This window comes from Camelus dromedarius, chromosome 1, assembly GCF_036321535.1.
Source record: "Camelus dromedarius isolate mCamDro1 chromosome 1, mCamDro1.pat, whole genome shotgun sequence".
NCBI lineage: Eukaryota > Metazoa > Chordata > Mammalia > Artiodactyla > Camelidae > Camelus > Camelus dromedarius.
This window is the reverse complement of record NC_087436.1, coordinates 87,826,530-87,843,144: the sequence shown is the minus strand read 5'-3', so window position 1 is coordinate 87,843,144 and position 16,615 is coordinate 87,826,530. Positions and strand designations below refer to the sequence as shown.

The 16,615-nt window shown below is 44.1% G+C and overlaps 1 protein-coding gene across 2 annotated transcripts in view; it reads left to right on the top strand.

Moving 5' to 3' along the window:
• Window positions 1–2,289: 2,289 nt before the first annotated feature.
• The window catches only part of CWH43 (cell wall biogenesis 43 C-terminal homolog), a 40,452-nt gene continuing 26,126 nt past the window's right edge, over window positions 2,290–16,615 (top strand). For both annotated transcript variants that reach the window (XM_010992846.3, XM_031434825.2), the window contains exons 1-6: window positions 2,290–2,388; window positions 4,014–4,205; window positions 7,613–7,733; window positions 8,103–8,257; window positions 10,416–10,617; window positions 13,804–13,892. In XM_010992846.3, the coding sequence (XP_010991148.1) occupies window positions 2,346–2,388; window positions 4,014–4,205; window positions 7,613–7,733; window positions 8,103–8,257; window positions 10,416–10,617; window positions 13,804–13,892 (802 nt within the window). In that variant the 5' untranslated portion in view covers window positions 2,290–2,345. The remainder of the gene's footprint in view (window positions 2,389–4,013; window positions 4,206–7,612; window positions 7,734–8,102; window positions 8,258–10,415; window positions 10,618–13,803; window positions 13,893–16,615) is intronic.

The window sequence follows — 16,615 nt, the reverse complement described above, 5'->3', positions numbered from 1 at the left end:
TGGTGCCTTCAAAACTGTGAACCCATCTTGGGGATGGGGTAGGGTGATGATATAGCCATAGCTTACACATTAAAGCATTGATAACAATCAACAGAATTATTTTCTTCTCATAAGACTCATAGTGGCATCATGGTGTCCCCAGGTGACCAATTCTATAGAGGCTAGTGGTTGTCACTCTTTCCATCTCTTTATAAGTGCCCGAGGTGTGGTCTTCTTGGTAATTCAGGCTATTTTGTAAGGTTACAGTCCCGTGAACTTCTTTGTGGAGAAAAACTCAGAAACCTAGCATGATTATTGTTTTCGATTAGTGGAATAAAGCAGAGACAGTACAATTATTAGCTTCATTTTAACGATGGAGCTGTGAACAGCAACCAGTCAGGATAGTTGTCCAGTTTAAGAGCAAGCGTAAGAATAAGCAATCTGTTAGCCTAAGGGCAGCCATTTTATGAATTCTCCTTCCAAATGGTAACTCTGTGTTTAATTACTTGAGCCTACGTTGAAGCGTTTGAGGAACTATGAGACGGTTTTCCAAAGTGGTTACACCATTTTACATTCGCATCAGCTGTGTGGGGGTTTTCTACTTTCTCCACATCCTTGCCAGCCCTTGTTACTGTCTCACTTTTTGATTCTAGCCATCCTGGTAAGTGTAAAGTGGTGTCTCACTTGTTCTGATTTGTATTTCCCTGATGCAGTGATACCGAATGGGTTACCTGATGTAGTTTGCTTGTTGGCTACTTGTAGATGTTCTTTGGGAAAAGGTCTATCAAATCCTTTGTGCAACTTGAAAATGGGTTGCTTGTCTTTATACTACTGAGTTGTACTTTTCAAAATATATTTTCTGGATACCAGTTCCTTTCCAGAAGCAAGATTTTAAAATGTTTTCTCTCATTTTGTGTGTTGTCTTTTCATTTTCTTGATACTGTCCTTTGAAGCACAAAAGCTTTTAATATCAATGAAATCCAATTTATCTATTATTTCTTTTGCTGTTATATCTAAGAGTCCATTGCCTAACTAAAGATCATAACGATTTACTCGTACATTTTAAGATTTTTATAGTTTGATCTCATACACATAAGTCTTTGATCCATTTTGAGTTAATTTTTGTTGAGACAGGGGGTCCTACTTTTTCGTTTTCATGTGGCTATTTAATTGTCCTAGAATTATTTGTTGGAAAGACTATCCCTTCCCCCACATAATTGTTTTGGAAAACTTGTTGAAAATCATTTGACCCTAAATGAGGGTTTATTTTTGGACTCTCAATTATATTGATCTTCATGTTTATCTGGCAACAGTGAGTCCTAGTAAGTAATCAAGAGATTTGGAACTCGTTGCTCAAAACTGCTATGGACTTACAGCTATAAATGCTCTTAACTGATTCTTACACTTTAAGGCAACCCATCATTGTTTGTTTAATTTCAGAGCAAACCTTCCAGAAACGACAAACTGTTTCAAAAAATTAAAGTGAATTGAAATAAATTGCTTTGAGAAGGTTCTAAAGAAAATCCAAGACATTCTGAGACGTGGTAAGAGTTGAGCAAGAAATAACTGGCCTAGTTCACTGGCCCCCTTGGTTAATTAGAGCGACTCTCACTTTCTCCTCAGGGACAGGCACTCTAAAAGATCATTATTTATGAAGTGGAGGAGGGCAGAGTTTCCTCTCCCCTGAGCAAGTGTTGGGACATCTCTAAAAGCCTCAGAAAATTCTGTAATCTCTAGAATTTTTCAACCACCCTTCCAGAATGCGATTTGTTTACTACCAAAGCTGAGAAGTACGCACAGGTGGTTGTCGCAGGTGCCTGATGGCCCGGCAGCATCGCCCAAGCCTTAGGAACGCCAAGGCCCAGTTCACACCTGCTCGCCCAAAGCGCCAGAGGCCCTGGCAGCTCAGGCTCGCACCTGGGTCTCAGCCTCCGTCTTGCAACGCGCCCCCGGGGCCTCGTTTAAAGGGCACCGCGGGTCCGAAATTGCAAAGCTGCCCCCTCCTCCGGGGCGCTCGGAGCGTGCCCTCCCCGGGGCCGACCAGGGATCTGATTTTTTTGCCCCGCGGCGGGTCCCAGGCCCCGGGTCCCGCACACTGTGCGGTGGCGCCGGCGGAGGCCGTGGCGGTGGCGCGGGGCTGCTGGGCGTCCGAGACCGCGGGGCGTGCACGGGCGGCGTGAAGCCGGGCGGGCCGAGCTGGGTGTGGCGGGGCGGCCCCACCCTCGCCTCAGCGGAGCGCGCGCGCCGCGCGGGCGGAGGCAAACTCTTAGCGGGCCGGGAGGACGCGGCTGCCGGCCGGGGGCGCGGGGTGTGCACGGCGGGGCGGCCGCGCGGCTCCCGTCGAAAGCGCCGCTCCTGCCGCGGCCATGCCCTCGCCGTGGAGAGAGGTGCTCCTGGAGAGCCTCCTGGGTAAGCCGAGGCCGGGTTCGCGGTGCCCGGCCGGGTTGGCAGAGCTCCGGGAGGGAGGAAAGCGCGCTCGGAGCTCGGAATAGAGATGCTTATCGCCCGTGGGAACTTTTGCTGCTGAAGGGTAAAAGAAAAAGAAAAAAAGAAAAAGAAAAAGAAAAAGAAAAAGGAAAAAAGCCTTAGATTGAGGTTCGGAGCCGAGGATTCAGAGCTCCGACGAGTCCTCCCGAGCTCCCGCGCCACCCTGGGGTGCGGCTTCTTCACGTTTCGCCCTTGAACCGCGTGGCTGGTACCAATCCCAAGACCTATCACCCCATGAACTTGACCTTACATAAAGAAAGGGGCACCTGTTTCCCCTGGCGGCTGTAGGTGAGCACCCAGGGCGCAAGGTTTGGCTCAGCCCAAGTGGCCTTGGGTAGTGGCTGCACATTTGAGCACTTGGCCGAAAGCGTCGAACTCGAGTCCTGTGTGCTCACTTAGCAGCTTTGCAAAAAGTCCCAAGAAAAATGATTGGTGTCATTCTGTCGGGTTTGTAGGATTAAAATCAGAAGTCCCAGACAGACCTTTGGGAGATTGCTAGAATCTCGCTGTTCATGGGGAAACAAGCATTCCAAGTGACCCGAAAGGGGCACTTTCCTAAGAACTTGATTTTCTGGGAGTTTTAAGTGCCCAAGGGGGCCCATTTTTTGGCTTAATCTGTATCTCCGCGATGTGAAGCGAGTTACATTCAGTAAGTACCCAGGGTGCTAGGTGCTCTGTGTGCTTGATCTCGTTTTGTCTTAATGGCTCTGTGAGGTGGTTAAAAGTACTGTTTTGCTGACTAAGAGTGGACTGGAACCGGACTGCTCGGTTTTAAGTTCACTCTGCCATTTGCTACTTTTGTGACCTTAGGCAGTTACTTAACTCTCTGAGTCTTGGGGGGCTTTTTTGGTGGTGGTGGTGGTGGTGGTTTGAGTTTGCATTTGTAAGAGGGGAGTAGAAATAGTGTCAATAGGGCACGGGTTGTATGAGGAATAAGAGAGAAGATGGCTGTAAATACTTAGCACAGTGCCTAGCACATGGTAAATGCCCACCAGTTAATTATCACCATTGTAGAAGACGACAGTTTGTAGCAGCAGAGGAGAAAGTGAGTATTCCACTGCTGGATACTGTACCCGAAGGGCTAGGTTTAAAATGGTCCACTCACAAGATAATGATTATTGCCTAACTAACCTGCCTTTAGCTGAAGTGGAAGGAAAGAGTCTTGCTGTTTGTTGCTCTTTTTGATTTTCATGATATTATCATTGAAGAAGGGTTGACTTAGGAAATTTTATCAATCAGGGTTCTGACAGGAAATCACATTCAACCCAGAAGTTCCAAATGGAGAGTCTTTAATAATACCGATAGGGGTATGAATGAGGTTAAAGGGACAAACAAGGGATGTTGAGGGACTCAGAAAAGCAGGAAGCCATTCTCATCCTGGGCCTGACAGGGGAATGGGAGGAATTCTGTTACTGGAACCCAGTTAAGGCCAGAATCCTGAAGGAGAGTGGTCAGCTAGAGCAGTTGGAGTGGATGGCAGGGCTACGGTTTGAAACCATGACGAAAGTAAACTTTGTTTCTTAGAAACTTTTTTTTTTTTTTTTAAGGATATGTTTCTTGGTCTCTCTGCCATGGCCTGGGACCAATGATCTATTACTTTCCTCTGCAAACACTGGGACTCACTGGGCTGGAGGCTTTTGCCATAGCATTTCTTTCTCCAGTCTTCCTCATGATTACTCCTTTCTGGGAGCTGGTTAACAAGAAGTGGGTGCTCGCCCTGCTGCGGATAATCACCGTTGGTAAGATTTGACAGTGATTCCTTAAGTTTTTTATTTTTAATTAACAATCAAGTGACAGTATGTAGACTGTTCTTTTGGAAGCTAAGTGATTACATAAAAAATAAAAGATGTCTCTTCCTCTTACTACTATCTTGAAGAGTTTTAGTGGAATTAGAAGACTAAGACCCAGAGTCAGCATATTTACATGTCTAACTTTCCTGTCAGACTGGAAAAGCTTAAAGATCACTGAAATGAAGAGGGAAAAGATACCTTGCAGAACAGGTCAAGTCTGGAATACATGGTGTTCTTTTTCTGTGACACAAATCTCAGAAGCCATTAAAAATTCCTAAATGATACTGCATAAAAATGTGAAAATTATGCATGATGAACAGCATAAAAAGCAAAGGTAAACAACAGATTAGAAGAAGTATTGCACCTCTTCTACTCAAAGAGCTGATTTTACTAATATATGGAGTTTTTACACATCAATAATAAAAAAGAACCACAACTCAATGGAAAAGAAATATGATCAGTTTACTGGAAAGGAAATAGAATTCGTTCTTAAAAAGATACTAAAATGTATACAATACAATACATACATATATAAAACACATACAATACAGTACATATATACACACATATTTATAGATAGGTTTACATGTCAGATTGGCAAAGAACAAACTGATAACACTGTCTTGTAACCATGGGAAACAGGCACTTGTGCACTGCTGGTGGGAATGTAAATTAGCATAACTTCTGCAAAAGACAATTTAGCAGTATTTATCTAAATTACCACACACACACACACACACACACACATTCAGCAGCTCCACTTTTGGGAGTATGTTCTACAGATAATACTCACATATGTGTAACATGATAAAAATAGAAAATTATTGAATCATTGCAACAATGTTTGTAATAATGACATTAGAAATAAGCTAAATGTCATTTATGTGGGATAGATTAGTTAAATAAATTGTGGTTATGAAACTTGGAATATGATAGAATATAAATGCAGCTATATTAAAGAATGAGAACATTTATATAAGGAAATGGAATGTTCTTCAAAATACATTATTAAGTGGGGAAAAAAGGAGCACTAAACAGTATGTGCAGAATACTAATATTTGTGTAAACTAGGTTAGATGAAAATATATTGAGTAATTAATTGAACATGCAGTAAATAGCTCTGAGAGTATTTTTTAAATACCCAGCTGATATCATTTTAGTAGCTTCTAGGGTGAAAAATATGGTACCTAGACACAGGGATGAAATGGGAACTTTGCACTGTGTACCTTTTATACTTTTGAATTCTGAATTTCGATATGTTACATTGCCCAAAGCCAGCAACTAAAAAGATTTGACACATACATTTACTATCACAAAGAATTGAGATTATTAATATTAATAAATATTGAGAGACCTTGGAAAGGGACTAGTAGTAAAAAAGTAAGAAGACGAGGTCATGGAGAAAATGTTTAAAAAATCAAAACGCCAGACTCTAGTCTGGTTGAATCTGCAGTTGAAAAATCTTGCCCTTCTTCTGTTAACATGCTTGGTTTCTCTGAGTTTTCCAAGTGGCATTTGTTCATGAACCATGCTGTATATTTCTTCCATCTGGGAACAGTCATTTGACATTTTTTCAGAAACAGTGACAGAAATCCCTAGGGAGTGGCCTGCTTTTCTGTGTGTCAGTCCCTGAAGAAGGCAGAACATGGGTAGCAAGTGCAGTGAGATCTGTGGTAGCCCACAGAGGTCTTGAGCTCAGAAACAGCAGTGGTAAAGACCACAGGAAAATGCATCCTTTGAAAAGATGGTATCCACAGGAATGAAAAGACATCACATAACTGTGAAATTTTCAGCTCCAAAAATAATAGAGGTGAAACTTTCTACCCTGAATTGAGTATATATAGAACTAAGTTCAATTGCCCTTGGCTTACAGCATCCTGTGAGTGACCGCGGCCTCATCACTCCTCGGCTGGAGGGATCTCGTCAGTGGCACTTTTCCGTTGCCTTTGCTCAGTGCTGCCCCTGCCAGCTTTACCTATGAGACCACCCACCGAGCAGTTCCTGGGACAGTTCTTTATATTTGAGTCCCGTTCTGGACCAGTAACTTCTGGTGGCTATAATGTAATAGTAAATAAGTTTGGGGTGTGGTGTTTGGGATGCTTCCTGTCGTTCCCCTTTCATCTCCTTCCTCTGAGCAGAGGCAGAGTTGTATTCGAGAAAGTGGAGCAGGTAGGAAAGTGACTCAGAGTTGAGCATGAGGAGGCCAGTTTCTGCCAGATACTCTTCCACGTAACCATTGAGCTTCGCTGATGCTAAACAGAAGATGCAGTAAGCCTTAAACTCCCTTTTCAGATGCTTCTTAAGGAAATGAAACAACTTTGTTTTTAAAGAGTCCTAAAGTATTCTTACATAACTACAAAAAAGTGTTACATGCTATCCCCCTGCTGACACATAGGATATTCTAGGTTAATTACTATGTAGTCAACTATTTAAATAGTTCATACAACAATTGATTCACATTATTTTTGACCTTAAATATTTTGACCCACTAATGTGGCTATGATCAAAAAGATAGACAATAATAAGTGTTAGCCAGGATATGAAGATACTGAAATCCTCAGGCATTGCTGGTGGGAATGTAAGATGGTGCAGCTTATTTGGAAAATAGTTTGGCAATTTCTCAAAATGTTAAACACAGTCATCATATGACCCAGCAACTCCACACCTTGGTATAGACCCAAGAAAAATGGAAATATATGTTCCCATAAGACCTGGTACACAAATGTTCATAGCAGCATTATGCATAATAGCCCAAAAGTGGAAACAACCCAAATGCCCATCAACTGATGTATGGATAAATAAATTGCAGTAAATCCATGCAATGGGATATTATTCAGCTATAAAAAGGAATGAAGCACTTATACATGCTACGACATGGATGAACCTTGAAAACTTTATGCTAAGTGGAAAAACTAGTCACAGAAGGCTATATATTGTATGATTCATTTATATGAAATGACCAGAATAGGAAAAATCCACACAGATGGGAAGTAGATTAGTGGCTGCCAGGGGCTAGGGGATGGGGCTGAGGGGAAGAGGAGGAAAAGAGAGTGACTGCTAACAGGTATGGGTTTCTTCTTGGGGTGATGAAAATCTTGTGGCGTCAGTGGCAGCAGTGGCATAACTGTGAATATATTTAAAAACATTGAACTGTGCACTTGAACATGCTGAATTCTATGGTATGAATGATATCGCAATAATAATTTTTCAAAAGATTTATGAGCACTCACAATTATATAGTAACTCATCTTCCTGAGTGTAAACATGGTATCAGACACAACAGTTATCAAACGCATATCGTTGAATACCAGTGCATGATGGCCAGAAATGTTTAGTTCTCCTTAATTTGTTTGTAGGCAGCATTACCTCCTTCCAGTCTCCAAATGCTGAACTTCGGCTGGTGGTCCTTGCACTTGGTCTGTCTTCCTCGCTGATAGTGCAAGCTGTGAAGTGGTGGACAGGCAGTGGTTTGCAAAGGTATGGTTCATATCTTATGCCTAGAGACACACAAGTGTGATCAGTTACCAAAGGGAAAGTTGGGACCAGGGGTTCCAAGATATAGTATTTACCTCGCATAAGGCCTTGTAGAAGTCTCATTTTTTTTTCCCTTTTAACCAAACCAGGATGTGAATATTTGCCATCAGTCGCAATAATGTAAGAAGTAAGGAATTATAACAAGTTGTCCAGGTGATGGGCTGTATAATGGCTAAGGCATGTGAATCATGGCAGATTACCAACAAGACTATCTCATATACTCATATACTACCATGACACTGTGAAATTCATGATGGACAGCGTACACTGAAACCACATAAAAAGTCATTAAAGATATCTTTGTACTTCCAGGTACCTCAGAATCTGGGGATTCATTTTAGGACAGGTTCTTCTTGTTGTTCTCCGCATTTGGTACACCTCACTAAACCCAGTCTGGACTTATCAGATGTCCAACAGAGTGATACTGACATTAAGTACCATAGCTACATTAGATCGCATTTACACAGGTAAGTGTAGGCCCAATTTATTTAGCGATTTTCTCTCTTGCATGGTTCACCTTTCTTATCTGAATGAAACGCATCCTGAAAAAATGGAATTAATCTTTCTGCACTCTATTTCCATTTTCATTTGTTTTTCTTTCCCCCAAGAGAGTCATGGGCACAGGCAATGGACTGTCATCTAAGCAGAAGGCACCTTTTTCTCTCCCGCACAGAGGGTGACAATGACAAGCCATCTCTGGCTCATCTCAGCGTGGAGTGGCAGAGCAGGCCTCACACTCACGGCTGGCTTTCAGCTCTGTCTTCCTCCTTTTTCCCTCTGGACAAGGGTCTCCAAGGATCCTCTGTGCTGACCCCAGAAGACCTTTCACACTCTGGGAAATTATTTGTGAGTGAGGGCCCTGGTTGCTACATGGGTTTTGTTAGTTGATTTTTGGTCTTGTTTTCCCCACCCCTAGACATCGGAAGATATTTTAAGCTCCAAATCTGAAACTTGAAAAGAAGGGAAATTCTATGTATTCACACCACCTTTGAAATCACTCGTCTTCCTCCGGAGCGAACTTTCTCGGAGACACACACATACCTACCTGGGATGTTTGCTTCCTATGCTGATGTGAGCCTCTCCTGAGAAGAAAGGAAAAGTGTTCCTAGATTCTGAACTTGCTCCTGGCTTTTTGTGTCTGTCTCAGTAGATTGCTGTTCTTTGGCAAATACAAGGAGAAATCTCAGAGATGAATGGAATTTTAGAGGGTTTGGCTCACCCTGAACAAAGGGCTTGTATAATTCCCAGTTGGCCCTGATTTGGGCACAAAACAGGGGAACATGATGCGTGTAAATTGGTCGAGTGACATTAGTATTAGTTAGGACATCTAGAACTCAGTCTGGTGCCCTAACATGTTTTATGTTTTATGAAACTAACACGTAAAGGCGGAAACTCAGGCAGCAAATTTCACAGGTGCAGCCTGATAAGTATCAGGACTTCAGGGGATCGCTTACAGTTCCTGACTTCAGTTTTCTTCTTTCTTGCCTCTGTTTTAAATGTATGTGACCCAGCTGTCAGGTGCTTCCTGTGTTTGCTCTGTGCCCCATTTACAAAACTTGACTCCTCACCAGCTCTTCCAGGATATCTGATCATCCTTGGTGTTTTCTGTAGCTTTACTGAAGATGGCCTGGGTCTGGGGGATGGGTCACCCGTCACAGGATGCAGCAGGGTTACTCAGCACGTGCAGGTTGGGTGTCTCTCTTCTCCGAAAACTGCTTAGCCTTCAGGCCCCTGCCTCCCTCTGTCTTCACCACCCTCTCCCGCAGCCCTGTAGCTTTCAGCTCTGCTTCTCCTTTCTCTGACTCCTTTATTGGCAGAATGGCTTTCTTCCTCCTCATGCAATTGGGCTGCCAGCTGCACAGGCAGACCCTGAGGCTGCCTCCTACCCTGCAAGGGCTTCGTGGTGTCACAAAGCACCTGCCCCACGGGTCCTCTGTTTCTACAGAGGAGTTCTCCTGCCAGCATTCTCTCCAGTTGTTACATGGTTGTGTGGGAAGTCATTAATACAACAAGCGTACAGGTGCTGCCTAAGCTCTCTTTCCCAGCTGTGTGAGCTCAGACAAGTTACTTGGTTTTTGTGGGCCTCAGTTTTCTAATCTGTAGAATGGGTTTAGTAAGAAAGCCTACCTCATAAAGATGTGAAGATGAAATGAGTTCATATAAAGGGCTGGGGCCAGGGCCTGGTACCTAGTAACTGCTCAGTCACAGCACTGTTATCACTCCTGGGATGCAGAGGGTTAGACAAGAGGCCTGTTCTCTTGGGCAGAAGCAGCCTGGTGTACCGGAAGCGTTCTGCTCAAGGTGGACTGCATTTGTTCCCAGAACATACTTTTCACTTTTCCTACGTGCATTTTAGCTCCTACTGTGGACTTCACATGAAGTCAGTAACTTTCTGTGTTTTCAATTGTCAGATTCCAAAATGCTTTCTTCTCCCTAAACTGTCCCTGATCTAGGCTGCCTGACATCACCTCTCCCAGCGCATTCTGCTTTGTGCTGTTGCCTGTCTCCTCTCCCCTTCTAAAGTAAGCTCCTTGAAGCCAGCTACCATTTCTTACTGGCTTAAAGTCTGTTAAATATGGAGGGTAAATTGCCATGTAACTGACGCTTTCCCATGTTTCATTCTAGATGGTGACGGCTGCAAGCCGGAGGGGAAGAAGCCTGGGGAGGCGGCCAAGGGGTTGGCTGCCAGACCTAACTGGTTGTTGGCGGGGGCTGCCTTCGGCAGTCTCATGTTCCTCACGCACTGGATTTTCGGGGAGGTCTCTCTTGTTTCCAGATGGGCAGTGAGCGGGCATCCCCATCCAGGGCCAGATCCTAACCCGTTCGGGTGAGTTGGGGTTTGGAAACAATCCAGAAATTGGCTAGTGCAGTTGAGGAAATTCCTCCTCTGTTTGAGCAGCCAAATGTTTCATATTCCACTTGCCCTCGACGCTGGAAACATTGCATGAAATTACTGTGTCCTCTGGAGATGAGGGAGCCGGGGGGCATTTACCCCAGTGCCGAGGGACTGCTGGGAGGTACATGAGGGAGGGCTGAGGATTGTGCACGGCTCCGTAAGAGGTCCTGGGAGCTCCTGCCCAGGGCCTTCTGAGGAATTCCCGCAGAGCAGAGCCTTCTCAGTGGCAGGGGAGGTGCGGCATCCCCAGGCCGTTTCCTCCAGATCTTCCCATTACAGTGACAGTCATCTGGCAAGACGAGACCGGGGTCGGATGAGAGACCAGGTTGGCAGTGGGGCCTAGAGCTCTCATCTCTGCAAAGGAGGAAGCCCAGGGAGATCTCTGCCTCCTCTGTACCCTGGGACTCATTCTAACCAGGGGCACCCAAGGAGTTAGCAATCGTGAGCTTAAGTTTGGTGTATGTGCTGGGTCCTCACTGACCCTCTCCCTGCTCTTCCTGACACCTTTTTTCTCCCGTGGCCAGGTCCAGCCTTTCATGTAAAAAAGATCAGAGGAACCCTGAAAACATCTGTTCTCTCTTAATGTGCTGGAATCCCCGCATTTGCAGACACATTGGCTCCTTCCGCTGCCGACATCTGGGCACATCCCCCAGGTGTCTCACACTCAGCATGTCTGAGTCTGGGCTTCGTAGTTTTCACTCCCTGGACATGTTCTTCCTCTTCTATGCCTTGGTTCACTCTGTCTTTCACTCCACCATCCAAGCAGGAACCCAGGAGTCACCTCAGAATCCTGTATCTTCCTCATTTCCTGCCTCTAATTTGGCATTAAGTCCAATCAATTGTACTGCTTCTCTGAAAGTATCTGCCCCTTCCTCCCTGTCCCCAGCCATATCTCATTTCATCAGGCTATTGCTGTTGTCTTCAGACCGTCTTTCTTCAGCCTGGCCTTCTCCGCACTGCTCCAGAGTGAGCTCTCCAAAGTGCAGATGTGACTCCATCACCCTTGCTTGAAACCTTTCAGCATTCCGCCCCCAAACCAGGTCATACAAGGCGGGACCTGCACCCCACCCTCACTTTTACAGATGCCCCCTGACTTACCCGCGTGCTTCACCTGGGCTGATCACTTTCAGTTCCCCAGCTGTGCCCGACTATTCCAGTCCTCCATCCGTGTACATGTGCTCTTCTCTCTGTCTGGGCTGCCTTCTCTGCCTTGATGTCCTGGCAAGCTCTTACTCACCCTTCAAAACCTAGTTCAAGCATCTCCTCCATGAAGTCTTCCCTGCTTACCCCAAGGCTTCCTTAATGCCACTGACTACTTTGAATCCCCACCCCATCCTCTACCCTACTTCTTATATCTCTGATAATTATTCTGTATTACAGACTGTTTATATGACGTTATTTTATGTCCTTCATCCTTTCTAGACACTAAGCGCCTTGAGGGCAGGGAATGGGAAAAAGAACTAATAACTAATGACTTTCTCTGTGTTGGGCCCTGAGCTAGGAAGTTTACATATGTCATCTCATCCACGGTCTATATCTTTTTGATCTTGGGTGCTCTAGCATATTTAGGAGGAAGGGAGAGAAGGAAGAAAGGCACAAAGGAGGAGAGGGGAAGGAAGGAGTTTATTCTCATGGGTTAAAGCTTTGTTTCCAAAGCTCCCATGAAAACAAGCATAGGTCATGTGGAAGAGCCACAGGAGAGCTGGGCCAAGAGCCCAAGGGCTGAGGGCCGGCTTGGCCAATAGTAACTCATTATTTACCTTTGGACCGGTCACCTGACATCCCTGGTCCTGTTTTCCTTACCTGTAAAATGAGGGTTTTCTTTTCAGACATTTTATGATTTTCTGTGTGCTGGAGTGAGACATTAAAGATGGAGATGCAACTCAGGAGACGAGCGTTTCCCAAACTGTGTGGTGCAGAACAGTGGCTTCTCAAGATGTTAATAGGTACCCTGAGAGAAAAGACAAACAAAACCAAACCTCTTTCAGATCTGTAGGATTTGGAAACGCTGCCCTTCTCCTTCCTTCTTTGTGATTCACAAGGCCCATGAACATCACAGAGATTCTAGGGGAGAGGGCAGTTCTCAAACGTATGTGAGCCTGGAGTTCCTTTTTTAGAACACCTATTCACATCTCATGAAACGCCACGCTAGACCATCATCCCCTGTGACCATTGTGGTAGGAACTGCTTTCTAAAATTCTCTGGGTTCTACTTAAGGGAATGGGTCATAAGCAGGTTTTGAAGGGATGAAGATGTGGGAGATGGGAGGAAGGCGAGAGAGCCACAGATGGCGCTGAGGGGATTTGGGGAAACCGAGGATCAGCACAGACCACAGGCCCTGGGAGGGTGAGGGGCGGCACACACCGTGTTGTTAGTCCGTGCTCCAGTTTCCTGTCTGCCCACCCCAGCTCTCCCCACCCCATTGCTCTTGCTCTCCTGACATCCTGCATTCTCTGCCAGTTGTGTTTACTGTCTGTCCTCCTCCCCCACTGGAATGTGGGCACATGGAGGAAAGGGATCTTTGTACACTGATGGATCACAAGCACCTAGAACAGAGCCTGGCACATAGTAGGTCTTCATAAACATTTGTTGTTGAATTAGGGATAGGCAACAGTCAACAATGTCCTCCATGGCCTTTTTTAAAAAATTGAAATATAGTTGATTTACAGTGTTGTGTTAGTTTCTGGTGTACAGCATAGTGATTCAGTTATGCATATATATTCTTTTTCTTATTCTTTTTCATCATAGGTTATTACAAGCTATTTAATATAGTTCCTTGTGCTATACAGTAGGACCTTGTTGTTTATCTATTTTATATGTAGTAGTTAGTATCTGCTAATCCCAAACTCTTATTTTATCCTTCCCCAACCTCTTTCCCCTTTGGTAACCATAATTTTGTTTTCATTCATGTCAAGTCAGAGTTGCTTTTATGTCAGTGTTCTGAATGTATGTAATATGGGTCCTAGTGGACTTTTGTTATCTTGTTGGTTGTTGCACACTCATAGCATCTCTTAGATGTGCCTCAAGGTAGGAGATACGTTTCTGTTTTGTATTTGGGATGGTGTCATATTAACAATGTCAGGTGTCTTATAACATGTCATTTTTTTTTTTTAACAGGGGTGCAGTTCTGCTGGGCTTGGTGGGTGGATTAATGATTTCGCCTTGTTCATGGTTTCCTGGTTCCAGTCTCATCTGGTGGGTTACAGGTACGTGGAGTTGCTCTGCAGAAATGCTTGGTTGCTCAATTTACTTGCAAGCATGAGCACCTAGAGTGGAAGCAGATGACTGTACAAACACATGCAGCTGCCAGGTGGCCTGCTCGAATCAGCTGCAGCCACTGGAACCCAGACGTCCCCCCGGTTCCCAGTGGCTTCGGGCTCCACGTTCCTGCTTCCTTCTGCTCCGTTTCCCCCGCTCCTCCTGCAGCTGTCTTACTCCCCCGGGCTATACTGACATAATCTTGCCTGTCTCCTAAATGACTTATCCAGGCCCAGCGGTCATAACCGTTTTCCTGATGGTCTGAGTTGCTGGAGGGTTAGATATTGCCACGTAGCCGACCTTTTCCCCTCTCCAAGATCCCTCGCTTCTCTGGTTTTCAGGAGTGCCCACCTTTGGGACTCCACATGAAGCTCAATTTCCCTTTCTCTTTCGTATATTACAGTTTCATCCTCACGCCTCTCCCCAGCCTTGGGGTCCACGTTTACTTATTCAAAGGCTTGAACCCTCTCTCCTCAGTCACTCCCTTTAGGACTACAGAATATTGATGAAGACTGTCATGTTTGAGGAGCACTCCTTATTTTTATGCTTATGACTGTTTTATCACTGGGACTGAATTACACCACCCTCCTCCCTTCCCCTCAAAATGCAGAAGTGGGTAGAGTCAGTGTTAGTGTTAAATAAAAAATCCCCACTCTGTGCCAGGGCAAACACGTGTTTGGTTTCTATGAGGAGAGATGTCCTTATATATTTTAATTAAGCAGGCGATTCAGAGGGTTGTGCTAAATGCTGGGTGCGGCTTTGTGAGGCTACAGGTAATGGTAATAGACGAGATGGGTTGAATAACACAATAGGTACATTCTCCTACACCGTAAGCGCCACCACCCTTGCATGGAGATGTGTGCGTCATCCAAATAGGCTGCGCAGTTAATGAGGTTAACCAGGTCCTCATCCTCCTGGAGCTGTGTGAGCAAACAGCTGCAGTCACATTGATTACTTTTACTTGCTTGTGTAATTTCGGGTCGGCATTCTGTATGGGGTCTGTGGAAGTTTGTGTGAATATAATATAGGAGTAACCTTCCTTCTCATCAGAGAGATACCTCCTGAGATTCCGCAGGAAAAGAGGCAGATAACATTGTAACTGCTGAGTTTGCAATGAGCATGGAGAGCTTCTTAATCTGCCTGCAATTTGTCTGAGGAACATGGAATACACTGAAAGTCTGTTCAGCATTTATATTATGCCTTTTCTCATGGAATAGAAGCAAAATACCTACTGGGCAGGGAATTAGCAGCTTCATGTTAAACATGGGAAAACTGAGGATCACAGAAACATAAACTTAAAGAACAGAAAAGCTGTGAACTTAGAGTTTTATGCTTATCCTTATTTCCCCAGATAAGTAAGCACAGCCTTGAGAGTCAAACCTAATCTAGTCTGGCTGTCTCTCTGAGCTATTAAATAGAAGGCCTTAGGGGCAGCAGATTTAAGGCTTCTGGTGGGCTGTTTGCAGCAGAGAGGAAAGCAGGACCATAACTCACAAGCTTCAGCTCCCTCTCTGATGCCTGCTCACCTGAATTAAGTCGGAGCTCACACTTAATTACCTAGAGATGGTGCCCACTTTCCACTGTGATTCATCTCTGGAAAACACCCATAAAGCAGAATATAGAAAAATAAAATTATTTTTTCATTGTACCATTGAAGTTTGCAATCCCAATTGGGTCTTAGCATGAAATTAATTATGTCAGTGACCAGTAGCACATCCGAAATGCAAAGATAAAGGACCTTTAGATCTTGATGGCAATTAAATTAGTAAAATCTAAGTTCTTTTTTTTTGTTGTTGTTGGGGGTGGTAATTAGGTTTATTTATTTATTTAGTTACTTTAATGGAAGTACTGGAGATTGAACCCAGGACCTCCTACATGCTAAACATGTTCTCTAACCACTGAGCTATACCCTCCCCCTACAAAGCTCTATTAAAAAAGACATAAATGTACTAAATGCATTGATAGGATCTATGCTGTGTGCTTACAATTTTACTGTATGAGAAATTTGGCCCATTGAAAATAAACATGTTAGTTATGGTAAATATTACTGGAAAGTTTAATTACCATGCATTCTGCTCAGTGTCTTACATGTTGTAAAGATCTGGGGGAGATTATTTGGAAGGACTCAGCCTCAAATGAAAAGTAGTTAAGCTGTACAGTTGAGAGAAAAAGGCAAAGTGACTCACAGTGTATCATATGCTACCACTGGTGTGCAGAAAGGGAGGGAAATGCACATTCGTGCACATTTCTTTCTATGTGCAGATTGTCTCCAGAAGGATGCAGAGGGAAATGCTAACATTGGTTGCCTTCACTAAGGGGAAGGAATAGATGAACCTCCAGGGTTCAGAGGGACTCCGTTTTACTTTAGATTTTGAATGTATAACCTATTTCAAAATACAGTTTTAGTGGATTTAAAAATATGTAGCCCATTTAAAAATAGAAACTAAATTAAAAATGCAAGTGATAACAGTCAAAGGAAATTTGAAGCGATGTTTTCTTTCCCTTCAGATAATTCTTTGTTGTAAGAGAAGCAACAAAGCTATTTTGCTGTCTTTAGATTAGAATATCAAATTAGGACTCATTCTTTTGAAAAATAGTCATTGTGAGCTGGTAAACAGGAACAATTCACTGTCACTAATAATCAAATAAATGAAAATCAAAGTATGGTATG